The sequence below is a fragment of the Sceloporus undulatus genome, chromosome 2 (genome assembly GCF_019175285.1).
Source record: "Sceloporus undulatus isolate JIND9_A2432 ecotype Alabama chromosome 2, SceUnd_v1.1, whole genome shotgun sequence".
Lineage (NCBI taxonomy): Eukaryota > Metazoa > Chordata > Lepidosauria > Squamata > Phrynosomatidae > Sceloporus > Sceloporus undulatus.
Window position 1 is genome coordinate 293,569,299 of NC_056523.1, and position 14,455 is coordinate 293,583,753.

Consider the following 14,455-nt stretch of genomic DNA (forward strand, 5'->3'; position numbering starts at 1 on the left):
GGGCTCATCTCTGTTACTAAGCCAAGGGAGCCAGCATTATAAAAAATGACTCCATGCTCATGTATCCTGCATGGCTGCACAGAACACTGTTACCTTCCCATCAAAGGGGTACCTATTTATCTACTTGCACTTTTACATGCTTTCTAACTGCTAAGTTGACAGAAACTGAGACTAGTGACGGTAGCTCACATATGCACTGGTACAGAATGATGGATAAGCATATAAATATTCTAGATTAGTTGGTGGGACAAATAGGTTTGTAACATATGCCACCAAAATGTTTAGCAACCACTAGGATAAAGAAATTAACAGTTATATAAACTGGTGCCCTCCAGATATGTAAGATGACAATACCCATCTTCATCAGCCATTGGCATGCTAGTTGGGGATGATGAGAATGGTCAATCATCACAACTGGAAGGCATCATACTGGAGGAGGCTAGTTTAAAACAATATCTTTAATTGTTTTTTGTTTAAATTTTATTCTAGACAAGAGTGGGATTGAGATAGGATGGGGAAAAGGAAGACTGATTTATTGCTCAGTCTACTGCTTCATAAGTAGACAAAAACAATTAGATACATACACAACAGAGCAGGCATAGCAGCCCTGTTTACTGCTTTCACGAACAAGGAATGTTCCATCCCGTTTTCCACGTAGTAAATTTTCAGCTTGACTTCTGTTGATATTTCCAACATTCCATGTGCGCTCATCATGATGAGGCAAATCCTCATCATCTTCCACCATAGAGTATTGGCTATTTAAAACACACAAATTAATTTCATTAATGAGTTGAAAATATAGCTCATTTAGTATTTTCAAGCAAAGGCTTAGAAACAATCAATTTCCTAATCATAGTTCCCTCATTTATCTTCCAAAATTTAGGAAAGCAGAACTAAAATTTCAAACTTGTATATCTGCTATTCCAACCTTTGCATGTCAAAATTCATTAAGAATATGAAAATTATTATCAGCTACCCATTATAACAATAAAGAAATTAAAGAAAAATAATATGCCATGCAGTACTTGTTGTATGGCTACTAATAAGGGTGCTACACTGGTGGCAATGCTGAACAGTTCAACATGAGGTGATTTGGGGTGCACTAAGATAGTAGCATACATTATTTCACACAGACTATTTGTTGACTGAAAACAGATATTGCTATCAATCAATCAATCAATATCAGAAAATTGCCTTATGAACAAGTTGGGAGCAATGCAAATTGTTCTTGTAAACAGAGTGAAACAGCACTAGAGTCCCCTTGTGTTTTTCTCTGTAGATTTTGTTATTTGTCTTCTTTTGCTGAATGCTTCAAACTTGTTGCATTTTCACTCAGTTGCTGTTCCTAACAGGTATGTTTACCTTAAGTCACAAGTGTGGATTCAACAGAAGATTATGGCCCTTTTATACACTGGGTCTGGCACATAAGCCAGTGAACTGTGTGCAATTGCTGTATGGATAGTGATTGCTTCCCTTTATTGAAGAGAAAAGAAAGGACTAAAGACCACCCATTTAGGTAATGTCTAGCTTAACAACCAGCATTATAATATCCATCTTGAACCCAAATTCGAAGGAGAAGTAGATGACATATAAAAGCTATATCCCTTCCCCCATAGTCTTTTGAAGTCAAAAGATACAAGCCTAAAGTATCAAGGTAGCGAGAAAACTGGAAATGTTAGCCTTCACTTTTGAAATCTATTTATTTATCTTAAATGATTGAGGATTCATCTCTTAGGCTCCTGCTGTCAGAAAAAGTAACCATGATGCCTAGGTGGTCCTTGTAGAACAAGGCACCATAAGGCATCTTGCAGTAGCCTATGAGAAAATTTACATCCTGTTGTTGAGTATGTTGTGCTCAACTAGAATTTAACTGACATAAAGTTCACAAGGACTTTGGATACTCACTCTTCTGTATTTTCATTGCCAAGCCATTCATTCAGCTTCTTTTGCCGAACACCTTTCTGAGTCAGCCACCTGGAAAGTAATTTTGAAGACATGGTTAGTTATGGTAATAGTTATAAAATCTGGACTTTGTGGAAGGACTGCACTTTTATCTGTCAGCTATAGCTACTTACATCAAGTACTGGTCTCTAGTCTTTCTGAGCTGTATAAGGTCTGGTTTTATGCTGTTCATGCGTTTATCAATCTCCCTGTATTCAGCAGCTTGCTTCTTTAAATCTTCTTCTAGTCTATGCCGACTATCCACAATTTCACTGATTCGAGATTTCAGTTTTTCATAGTTGTGCATAATTCTAGGGGGGGGGAAATATATGTTATAACCTGCTCAGATTCTCAGGCACTGTCCAGGTTTGTAGTTTTAGTGCAATTTTATATAATTGAAAATACAGTTACTACCAACCTTTGTATTTCTTTCTCATTTCCTTCCCGTTTGAATTTTTCAATATATTCTTTGCTGTATCGCTCCTGTGTTTGGCACTGCTCCTCAAATATTTTTATGGTTTCATTAAATGCTTCAATAGCAGTTCTTTTCATCTGAATTTCCTAAACAGGAGAAGACTTGCAACATCAGTAAAGCTCTGAAAATGATTGGTTATTCTGCATTTAAAGTACATTGGTAGCAAGATTCTTTTTAATACCAATAAACCAACATGAGAGGTTGCCTACATAGAATCATAGGGCTGGTTGGGGCCCCATAGGCCATTGAGTTCAACTTCCTACTCGAGCATCCCTAGCAGGTAGTTGTCCCACCTCTTTTTGAAGACATCCAGAGAAAAAGACCCCAGCACCTCACTAGGTAATTGGTTCCATTGTTCAGCATCTCTTTGTAAAGTTCAGCTTCAAAACATTAGACCTGCTCCTACCCTTTCAGGCAGCAGAGAACAACCCTGCACCTTCTTCTATTTGGCAGTCCTTTAGATATTTAAAGAGTACAATCATGTCATCCCTCCGTCATTCTCTCTGATGTACAGAACATCAGTTTTGATCATGGAACTCATCCAATCAGATCATTCATCTGACTGATAGTTGGCATTATCTAAACTAATTGGCAGAAACCCTGCAGGGTGTCAAAGAGTACAGTGGGCCCTCCACATCTGCTGGAATTAGGGACCCAGGACTCCTGTGAAAGTGGGAAGGCTGCAAGTTTATGGTCAACACCCACCAGAAATGCCTAGAGAAGTATTTTCTCTAAGAATCTCTAGGTACTCCAAAGCAACGTCTGGTGAAAGCTGGCCATTGAGTTGTAGTGAAGAACTTAGAGAGAACATATGAATCAAATCCATGAATGATTAAATCTACGAAAATCAAAGCAGCTAATGTGGAAAGCCGACCGTATTCTTTCCGTGCCCTAACTGGAGATGCCAGGATCTCCTCCTGGGACTCTTCACATGCAACAACTACCCTGCAACAAATTTCTTCTGAAATTATATGTTTACATAGATTGTTATCTGTGATATGGCACAGAAAAGAAAAATAAATCCTATGCAGACTTGTCTTTGCTTTTGGCTATGCTTGATGACATTCTTTAGAAGCTAGGTTCTCTGCCATATACTGCATATATGCAAACTTACAAAAAAGATAAATTATAAACATACATACATCTAATGTATCATCAACATTTACACTACTTTTAATACTATGAACATTTATTTCTAGTATTACATTCATCTAAGACTTTTCCCAATTTAAATTTGGCTAATTCCCCAGCATGAGCCAGCATGGCACAGTGGTTTTAGTGTTGGACTATGACTCTGGAGATCAGGGTTTGGTTCCCAGCTCAGCCATGAACCCTACTGGATGACCTTGGGCATGTTCCATGCTCTAAGCCTCAGAGAAAGGCAAGGGCAAACCTCCTCTAAACAAATCTTGCCAAGAAATCCCCATGATAGGTTCACCTTACGGTCGCCATAATACAGAAGCAACTTGAATGAACAACAACAACAACAATAACTCTCCATAAGCACTTTAACACGGTTTGACCATAAAGTCATTTTCTTAATTTTAAAACAGTCTTGTTTTAGAGAGAATTTTATAGTTAACTAACAAAATTACAGAATTCAGACAACTGCAAACTACATAATTCTGTTTGATCAAACAGAATTGACAACAATATCCTTATCAAAAACAGCTCCCTTCTTACTTGCTGGAAAAAATACAGGGTGGTCATCTTTACAATAAAGCATTAAAGCGCCACGTGTCATAAAATAACAAACCTGTTTGCACGCAACAATCCTGCTAACTCGGAAGCTACTTCAGAGATGTTTTAGCTGGAGATGCTGCACTGTGCAGGAGGCTGGACAAATGAGGCCACTTCCAACTCAATGATTCCAATTCTATAACTCTACTACAATGCAGGATGAGGGTTTTTTTTTTAAACAAGGAACCATACACTAATTCACCAACTGAAATATTTTCCCTAAAAATTTGTTTCTTCTAGATATACTATGGGGACCATTTGCAGGAAACAGATTCCTAGCTGTTCAACCCTGCTGATTACATCAGTGACTGCGACATCAGTGCAGTACGCTAAACATTAATTTCCCTGCTGTAATCAGCATATTTTTTTTATTTTGAGTCAGTAATTAATATCGTATTAGTGCACCTGCAAGTGACTGGAGAGCAGAACATTTGCAAATTGGTTGGTACTCAGCATATGGAGAATATGATCATAGCAGTCAGATCAAAATCTCTGAAATGTCAAATTTTGAACTCTGAAAATTGTTAGCATGTGTCCTAATGTGGTAGATCACTGTATAGGTTCGGTATGTGACTGATATTGAACTCTGCTCACCTGAGATGTTCTTGTGTAGTCCTCATAGAGTCTGTCATACTCTCTGTTTTTTTCTTGGAACTGGATATTATATTCATGTAATTTCTTTCCAACAGCTTCAATGCTATCTTCTTTCACAACTTGATCCTGGAAAAAGACATACATACAAACAGACCTAGTGAAGAACATTTTGCAGTATGGGTATTTTCCATAAAATAATCATCAAGCAAGTATTATCATTTGTAAAAGAATTAACATCCACACTTTAAATTTTCCTACAACATGAAGAATTGATTCCACACAAGACTAAGTGCACTGCAGATAATATTGGCACCAAAAGCAGATGTACAACACTCACATTTTATTGTGGAATAAGCTTATCTGACCATCAGATGCAATGATAGATTCTAGCCTAACCCAAAACATTCATACCATGAGGAATCATAAGTTTGTCCTTTTTTTGTTACTTAAAATTATTATATATGCAAACAAGTCATGATTATAAATAAAAAGTGATTTGGATGTTAATGCATACTGTAGGAAAGGAACTTTGTTATAGCAAAAACCAGTACACAGAATCCTGTGATCAGTTTATATGAACAGACACATTGTGACACGAGTCTCTTGATGTAGAAAAGACCCTATTTTTGCATTTGATGAAGTCAAAGACATATTCTAGCGATAATTAGGCATAACACTTAAAGGTGACTTCAAGAGAAACAATGGCTGAGATCCAGCATTATCAGGATTGTTGTAGTTACACCTGATGATGCAACTTCCCCAATAAGATACTTTTTCAGCCTGGCAGTGCCCCAGTTGGAGGACTTCTGAAGCACTGCAGACCAGGGAACTGGAACAGGACATCTGCAGCACATGTCTAGAATAGAGCTGGAAAGCCCCCACCCCACCGTCTTGGGGTCCTGCCACTACTTCTCTCAAGATGCCACACTACTGGTAGATCACTGACTGGTAGATCACATGTCATTTCCCAGTGTCAAGATCTGTAACCCCTTGGAAACCGCTTGGTTGGGGTGCTTCCAGGTTTAAAAGGTAGGGTTTGGCAGTCATGTCCAGTTGTCAACAAGTGTACAGTCGGCCCTTCTTATACACGGATTTTGTATACATGGATTCAAGCATCCATGGTTTGAAAATATTAAAAAAAAGTATAAATTTCAAATACCAAACCTTGATTTTCCATTTTTTATAAGGGACACCATTTTGCTATGTCATATTTAATGGGACTTGAGCATACATGGATTTTGTTATACACGGGGGATTTTGGAACCAAACTCCAGCGTATAACAAGGGTCCACTGTAAATGTAACTGCCCAGCACCTATGAGATCATAGGTCCAGTTTATGATCTCATAACTACTGAACATGATTCTAGTCACTGTTTTTAAAGACCTTTATTTAAAATGCCCTCACAGATTAATTTAAGGCTAATCCTTCAGAAGGTAAGCTTACATTTTTTCTGTAATTCAAACACCACCCAGGAACAAAGTTTTACCTGTTGATACTTGGATACAGGGTAAAGCAATTTAACATCCAGTTTCGGGTTATACTGAGCTAAAGACTCATTCCGGTAGTGGTTTATTAGCTCAACCACAGAATTGAACGTTAATGGATCCGAAAAGCCATATTTCCCATCTCGGTGAAATATTTTAATTAATTTATTATTTCCTCCTTTCCTGTAAGTAAAATTTAGAGGGATGAAAAAAAGAGTTAAACATGTTTACACTGAAAGCCTTTCTTAAATTCAGACATATTTTAAAATGCTTCAATGAAAAATCTTGATTCAGTTATCTTCACCTTAGTGTAAGCGTATAGTCCCCATGCATTTTGGTGGAGGCATCTCGTACCAGGAATGTACCATCTGCAGTGTCACGAAGCTTCTCATTGACTTCTTCCCTGCAATGGAACCAAAGGCAACATCTAGTTCAGCTTCTTATTTTGAAATCCCATATATATATATATATATAAGATAAAAAAAACTACGCTTTTATCAGAAAAAAATACTAAGAAAATACTAGACTTTTACTAGGAACATACTTTTTGCCCATTTTATTTTCTAATTTTGCAGAGTGCAAACATTTAGAATCTACAGATCAACTCTTCTAGTTATTTGCCTTGCCTAACACAGTTATTATATTGGATAGTGCTTCCCCCACTTGTTCTAAGATGTTTATACCATGAAAAATACTTATGTCATGCTATTTTTAACCTAAATACAAACATTACAAATAATGCCACTTCTCAGTCTTCTGTAGTAACAGTGTGTTAGATGCTTAAAAATGTTGTTACTCTTGACATGTTTCTAAAATCACCCCTGCCCAGTAGTAAATTGACAGTGAAACATTTAGCACACTTGTGTTTTATGATGCATTACTAGCTTTTGGCCATATATTTTAATGCTTTACAAATGGACACTTATGACAAGGCTACCAAAAATTTAAAAATACTTCAGTAGTTCCCATTAAATAGATTACCTGCCAAAACCACACACACACACACACACACACACACACACACACACACACACACGTATTCATTATAATAAAAGGTGTCCTTTTGCCCTTACCTTGAGATATCTCCCCAGTACCATTCAGCATCTTGCAGAGACATGTTGTTATTCATACCGTTATTTGTTACAGTATTAGGCTTTGGAGGCTTAGGAGGCAGTGCTGCAAGTGAAAGGAAATAAGATCTTAGTTTTTCTGTACAAAACATGCAATGTAGTTCCTCAATTAATTAATTATAATATTTATTCAGAAGCAGGTGATTTTTGGAGCTTTTTAATTTGTTTTTCAGGATCAGCATTTTTAAGCCTGTCCTTCCATCTCAGTAAACAAAATCCATTCCTTTGCAAGTAGACTGGACCCTAACATTTGTATTACTAATCAAGTCCTACTATGTTTAATGTGCCTTTCACTGGTTAAGTGTGAATAGGATTGCAGCTTGGATTACTTAAAGGTCTTATGTTCCCAGCCAAGGAGAACAGCTCCTCCCCTTTTCCATCTAGGACAAGCTGCAATTTGTACTTCAAAAGATATAAACTGAAGTTTCCCCCATGTCACTCCCCATCCTTTCTATTAACTTATTTAGATCGTTTTATGTAATGAAGTTTTTCCATAACCTTTCCCCACTTCCACTCTATTTAATCACCTAGAAAGAATGATTTTGTTTTCTAGCCCCAACACTGCTGTGAGTAATAACCAAAACCATCAGATTCATGGTATTGCTATATATTTTTGGGAAAGAACTAGGTTTCTCTGATCCTCTGCATTTTGCATAATAATCTGCCAAAAATCACTTCAAGCAACCCATCTGTGACCCACATAACCCAGCTGTTAATCTTAATATTCTATAGGATAAAACTGTTCCAGGTGGCAAAACTGATTTTAAAAAACACATTCATTCTGCTCAATGTCAAAACTGCATCTATACACCAGTGGATGCCAAAGAAGATACTGCAGCATTCCTTGCTTACTAGCTAAAGCAGGAAAACACTGGAATCAAGATTATTCTTCTTAAAAAAAATTAATTCAACTGGTAGATTCAGTCCTACACACACACACACACACACACACACACACACACAGAGCACATATATTTTAAAAAAACAAACAAGTACATAAAAATGAATGTTGCATTGTTCAGGTTTCATGCACTCTAATGATATTCCAAAATTATTACAAGTCAAAATAATCAGATATAACCATTACAACAATATTCCAATAATTTAAAATGCCACCATTGTTTCAAGGAAACATGATTATGCTTCTGCTGTGACACAGAAAACAGGACTAGTTTTACAATAATAAGCAGACCTACAGGTGAGAGAAGAAACTAAAACAGCAAGCACATAACAATTCATTAAAGAAGATGAAAATGATTTTGCACAAAACCTCTTCCTGATTCCCTTTTCTTGTGCTAAAAACAATTTAATTCAGCAACAAATTACTGTATGTTAACCCTAAGCATTAGATTCTGCTTAAAGAACAGCTGCTGTAACATCCAAAAATATGCAAGTCTTCAACAATAGCTCTGCAGCATTACCTGGTGGGTCCATTTCTATGTAAAACATCAAGTCCGTGCCACAATTTATATCTGTCCTAGGATAGTCTATGTCCAGCTCTTCCATGTTCCAGACAGTGGTGTACATTGTATGAGTTTCAGTGAGAAAACTCAGTTATAAGGAAACAGTCAAGATCTCTTTGTAATGGTGTCTTGGAATTCATTTTAAAACCTATAAGGGGCTGCACTGTAACCTATTACATCATAATCCCCAGCCAATCATGTCAAAAATAATGTCACTGGACCACTCCTGTTTCATCATTTTTGTTATTCGTTGTTAATCTTACAAAAATTGTCATTTCAGAAAGAACAGACACTTATGACCGGCACCTGATCTTATTTATAAAGAACACTGAACATGTTCTCAGTTTACGCTGATCCCCCCCCCCCCTTTAATCTTTTCTGTCTGCTGCTTGGTACATTCCACTGCTGGCAGTTTGACAAAAGGCTGATATGCTGCAGCAGGAAGCATTTTCTTTCAATACAGTAGATTTCTCAGTATACGGAGAGCTGGATTACTTTTCAAGTCACAGCGTTCTACTGTTTAATATGGACTAGTGTGCATTGTTTTATGCACATTTGAAATCTACCTTTCAAGCCAAAGGACATTTTTGGATGATATAACATATTATAAAAATTTATCTTGCAAAATTTTGTACTGAAAATTATTTCAAGCATTCACAGTGCCTTGGAGTAAGAAAATGTCACTATGAAATGCCTTTTTCCACTAAGGCTAACAAATATAATAATCTGATTTTTGATAAAGTTTGTTTTTCATTTGCTGTTTTTAAATCTGTGATCAAACATTCCTAACGTAAACTACAAAAATGAAATTTTTACACTGTAATGAATGGAAACCAAACAATTTCTTTTTAATTAAAGTCAACCTCTCAATCATTACATACTTAGCTAAGGGCAAAGACATATTTTGGGACACCTGTTTCACACAGCTTCTCTTGGCTTGCTCTCATCAAGTGCTTCCCATTTTGGAAATTCCTAAAGAGTAAGATTTCTTTGTCAGCCTTCTCCATATCGGCTTTAATATTATCTCTTACTATCTGAGACCTTTCCCCATTAAACCAAGCCAGAACAGTCTTTTTATATAAAAAAGGTAGTATTTTACTCTACCTCTCCATAAAAAAAACTTGCTAAGATGGATGATGGAACTTATACATTTTACTCAGTTACCAAAGGAAAGCAAGGAATAGAAAATATTTAACACATTCGTTCTACTGTTACCACCAAATCATTATACTAAAACTGTTGTGGAATGTGTATTGCAGAAAGCCACAAACAAAATTTAATTTACATTCTCTAAGCACTACACATATGAATAACCTCTTGACCAGTTCTATTCTTCCAGGCATGTATGAGCATGCAAGGACTTGGTTACAGCATCAACAGCAGCAAAAACATGCACACACACACATTGCCCTACAAGAGCCATGCTTAAAGCCATCCTCAAGTAGCCTCCCACCCCTATCCATTTAGGTAGACATGCCCCGGAGATTCCTTCCATTTGCCTCGGGTAACAGGACACTTCAGCAGACCCAGACACAAGTCCAAACACTGAACTTGAGGGTTTAGCCCACCTGCTATCCAAACAGCTCTGTTGCCAAGGTACGTTGCTTAAATTAGTTTATGAAACACACAAAACACATATAACAAGCTGCTGTAGTCTGATGAGGCAGTTACTGCAATTTTCATTTGCATTTTCCTCAAACAGTGTCCAATGGAAAAAGTGGGGGATCAGTGGGAGAAATAAAAGCATGCTCTCTCTCTCTCTCTCTGCATAACTCTACTAAGACAGTTTCTGGCTAATTTCTGGATACACGCACTTGTATGATCAGGTTACTGCTTAGCCCAAACTAGTCTAGCTTGCTGTGACACCATGTGGCAAACCAGAATGGGCAAGAGAATGACAAACAGGTGATTTTCCACTGTTCTAGCATACACTGAATGTTACTAACTTTCAACAAACCATGAAAGCTTCACTTAAAGCATATAAATTTAACTATCGCATATATTACAATTTATAAGCTCATACAAGTCCATGTAGATACATTCCTAGCACACACTACTTTCTCTTAAGGACTGAAAAAGTTTGCATCTCTCTTTCTAGTCAAACTAAAAGCTACTTACTTTGTATAGCATGTATAACATGCATTCACCCCTTTACGTACGTGTATCTGACAATCTGACACAATCTTGCTCTCTGCCCAACTCCACAGAACATAAAGGGCAACATAAAAAAAATAAAATAAAAATCCAGAATCCTTAAATCCAAAGGCTTTCCTGAAATAACCAAGAAGCATCTCCACTGATGTTGTCAATCTGTGTGGCTCCTTAAACCAAGAAGAAAAAGCTACAGAATCAGAAAAACCTCAAGTCCTTTTACCTTTGGAAAGAATCAACTTCTGTGCTGACTGGGTCTATCTCCTCATTTCTGTTTCATCACTGATTTTAACAGGGTTTTTTTCAAGTCCTCTGTAGCGCGCACGTCTCTCCAAGATAAAGATCTCAGTTTCATGATTAACTTGGCCAGGTTCAAATATTTGCTGAGCAAGGGATTTTTGGGTGGGGGAGGGGAACCAGAGTCAAAGTCAGAGTTGTCATCAGCTAACAAGTGGCCAATGCGAGACTTAACTGGTCTCCTTTTAGCCAAGTAAATGAGAAGACCATTGTAAGTAACCTTAAAATAGTCCCTACAACTGGTGGCTGCATGCAGTATTGAAGTAGATGACTATCAAGAAAAGCATTATAAGCAGCCAAATAGAGGAAGTGGCTGAGCTAGTTGGGGAGGGGGGTGAGCGTTAGAATGAAAGCCTTCCTTGTAAAGTTCTGTGCCTCCAAGAGACCACAAGTGAGTGCAGAAGAAGCTTGTTAGCATTTACTGCACCACCTTCCACACACTTCCACCGGGCCACAACGACAGGTGTTGTTTGCAGATCTATAAAATGAAGTCCTGCACTGCTGAGTCAAATTAAAATCAACTTGAAAGTCCAGCTCCTCCCTAAACACCCGCTCCCTTCAGTTTAGTACACTGACTGCTACAGAGCTTTTGTGTAACACAGAGCACAGTTATGAGGTTCTCACAAAAAAACCTTATTGGAGTTTCATCCCAATGCTGATATGGTTGCATAGAGTGGGGTAACGCTGGAGATAAGATATGGGAAGTGGGTGAACTGGAGCCAGGACTGGCTACTTCCACAATACTTAAAGGGCAGGAGCTGGAGGAGGGGAAAGTGAGAAGCTGCTCTGGTAAACCTTTTCAAAAATTCTCCTTAAGAGCCTTGGAGAGGGGCAATATATGTGCAACAAAATGTTTCTGAGGCAGATAAAGATTGACAAACTTTCTCTTAGCTCTTGATGATTAAGATTATCATCAATCCATGTGAATTCTGAGTAGCATCATTCTCCTTCAATATCTCTTGTATCTTTCTTACAATTGAGTTTGTTTCATAATTATGATGTTGGGTTCAGTGGTAACTCCCCATGTCAACGGGGCAGTAAATCTGCTCCAGAGTTAAGTCTGTACTTTAACGGAGATGGCCAAGGTGCTCAGGTTATTTGGGAGATGGTATCAGCATCCTGCATAGCTCCTTTAAAGTTTTCTCTAAAAGCCAGAGTGGATCCGCCACCTAACATGGGAACCAACAGCTGCCACTATTTGGATTCCAATAAAAGCTACAGTCCATTTTCACCCCAGCCCTTCCCTCTCTCCTCCTTGTACAGCACAGACATGTGTGCGTGGGAAATTACCCAGAAGGAACAACAGTACTTGATTAGTTTTTATACTTGAGACAACTAAAGAAGGTCTTTATCAAAACACCAACAAGTGCTGAACTGACTGTACTTGCTTGCAGCTAAAATCTGAAATCTGTACTGACACTGTACTTATATGTTAGTTGGTATTCAAGGAGGGCTGCCATACAGTCTCAAGCAAATACATCATGGCCTGGGATTAAGCAGTCAGCAGGTCACAGACTCAGAAGTTCTGAATCTGAGCAGAAATGCAACTTTCAGGATATATTGTTGTCTCACGCACTCATTGCCTTTTGCTAAAAAAAGTAATCAGACGACATTCCCATTCTTTTAATGGGGAACAAAAATATTACTAAGGGACACATTTATAGTTCCCGGTGAATGCAGTTTAATGCCATAATAAATTATTGTGTACCTTGCTCAGATTTCTACAGAACATGCTATTAATTATACAGTATATAGTTTTTGCCTTTCCAATTCATAAAATAGTCACTTTTCATCTACTATCTGTTTTAGAATGCAAGGATATTAGCAAGAACCAGTGCTTACACTTATAGCTGCAACTGATATTCATCATGTATTTATCAAAATCCCAAACTATACCTTTTACTACAGGGGACAACACACACACAGAGGTTGTACCTCTCTAGGCAGAACAACTAAGAGAATGCACTCAAATGCACTCTGAGCATAGCAACCAATGGATCCAGGGAAGGGTTGCACCTTATCCTTAAGCTTACCTTATTCTCTCTTGTAAAATCCAATTCTTGCATCATTTAGTTTTGATATTTCTTAGATGCATAAAGGACAGTTAGAATATGAACATCTCTACATCCAAGTGAATGCTTGTCCATGTGGTTATAAAACGTATGCTAAGGAGTAACTGAAATTTCTACTTGAGAAGTAACAAGAACTGACAATTTGATACGGCACTCTACATTGTAACATTTGCATGTTATTTGCTTAGAATGAGAGCCCTCTGTTGGGCAAATACTAGAATGCAGATTGGGCTAAAATTTGGGTCTACTAAATCTACTGTGGGGGAAGAGATATAAAAGCTATGACGTCAGTGCCAAATCCACTCCGACTCATTAATCTTCTCTAAGCACAGGTAACTAGTGACGAATCTTTATATGGGAATCTATACAGGGACAGCTTAGAATTATCAGTCATAATTCTCTATAATAAAACCTGTCAAGTAGATATCAAAATAGTACCCTGTTGCACTTACTGCTCAGCTTCATTTATTTCACTTGCAGCAAGCATCAATTACAGCTGCATATACAGTCAGCCCTCCTTATAGGCAGGCTTGCCTTCCACGGCTTTGAATTCACACGGAAGGCAAGCCCAGGCAGAAATAATGGGGCACATACTTGTGCCGCACGCCGTGTTCACCGCTGCGAGCACATGCCCCATTATTTCCTATGGGGCTTGAGCATACGCTCTTTCCCCCATACATGGGGAGGATCTCCCGCATATGGGGAGGGTAGAATGTATTTGATATTTGGTATGAGGTCTTTTAGCCCTGGCAATACAATGCTAGGCATGAGAAGTCCCACTTTATTCAGTGGGAGTTTACTCTAAACTAAGTATGCATAGGAAATACATCCTAGAATTATGAATACTTCTAATTTTTTAACAGGCAAAGGGGTTTCAAGAGAAAACGGAACATTTGTGTATACAAGGCAAGATGAGGCTTATTTATGTGTTCTTGTTCCAAATTTGCTATGTAATAAAAATATGCTGTTTTGTGCTTTTAGATTTTGCTAGGCCATTGCAGCTCTGAGCAAAACTTGTGCTAGTATAAAAAGATGTGCCATCCGGTACCCCTTCCTCTTTTGATAAGAGCTGTCACAACTGAAAGATGAGAAGAAGAAAGATAAAA

General features: G+C 37.8%; 1 protein-coding gene across 5 annotated transcripts in view; it reads right to left on the bottom strand.

Moving 5' to 3' along the window:
- The window catches only part of PIK3R1 (phosphoinositide-3-kinase regulatory subunit 1), a 76,388-nt gene that overhangs the window by 5,239 nt on the left and 56,694 nt on the right, over positions 1 to 14,455 (bottom strand). For 3 of the 5 annotated variants that reach the window (XM_042453510.1, XM_042453512.1, XM_042453511.1), the window contains 8 exons: positions 7,310 to 7,412; positions 6,541 to 6,639; positions 6,239 to 6,419; positions 4,751 to 4,876; positions 2,360 to 2,502; positions 2,076 to 2,252; positions 1,906 to 1,974; positions 585 to 755 (listed from right to left, as the gene is read on the bottom strand). In XM_042453510.1, coding sequence (XP_042309444.1) covers positions 585 to 755; positions 1,906 to 1,974; positions 2,076 to 2,252; positions 2,360 to 2,502; positions 4,751 to 4,876; positions 6,239 to 6,419; positions 6,541 to 6,639; positions 7,310 to 7,412 — 1,069 coding nt within the window. Of the gene's footprint in view, positions 1 to 584; positions 756 to 1,905; positions 1,975 to 2,075; positions 2,253 to 2,359; positions 2,503 to 4,750; positions 4,877 to 6,238; positions 6,420 to 6,540; positions 6,640 to 7,309; positions 7,413 to 8,787; positions 9,179 to 11,203; positions 11,835 to 14,455 lie in introns of those variants that run through there. The other 2 variants (XM_042453514.1, XM_042453513.1) reach the window with 2 other exon arrangements.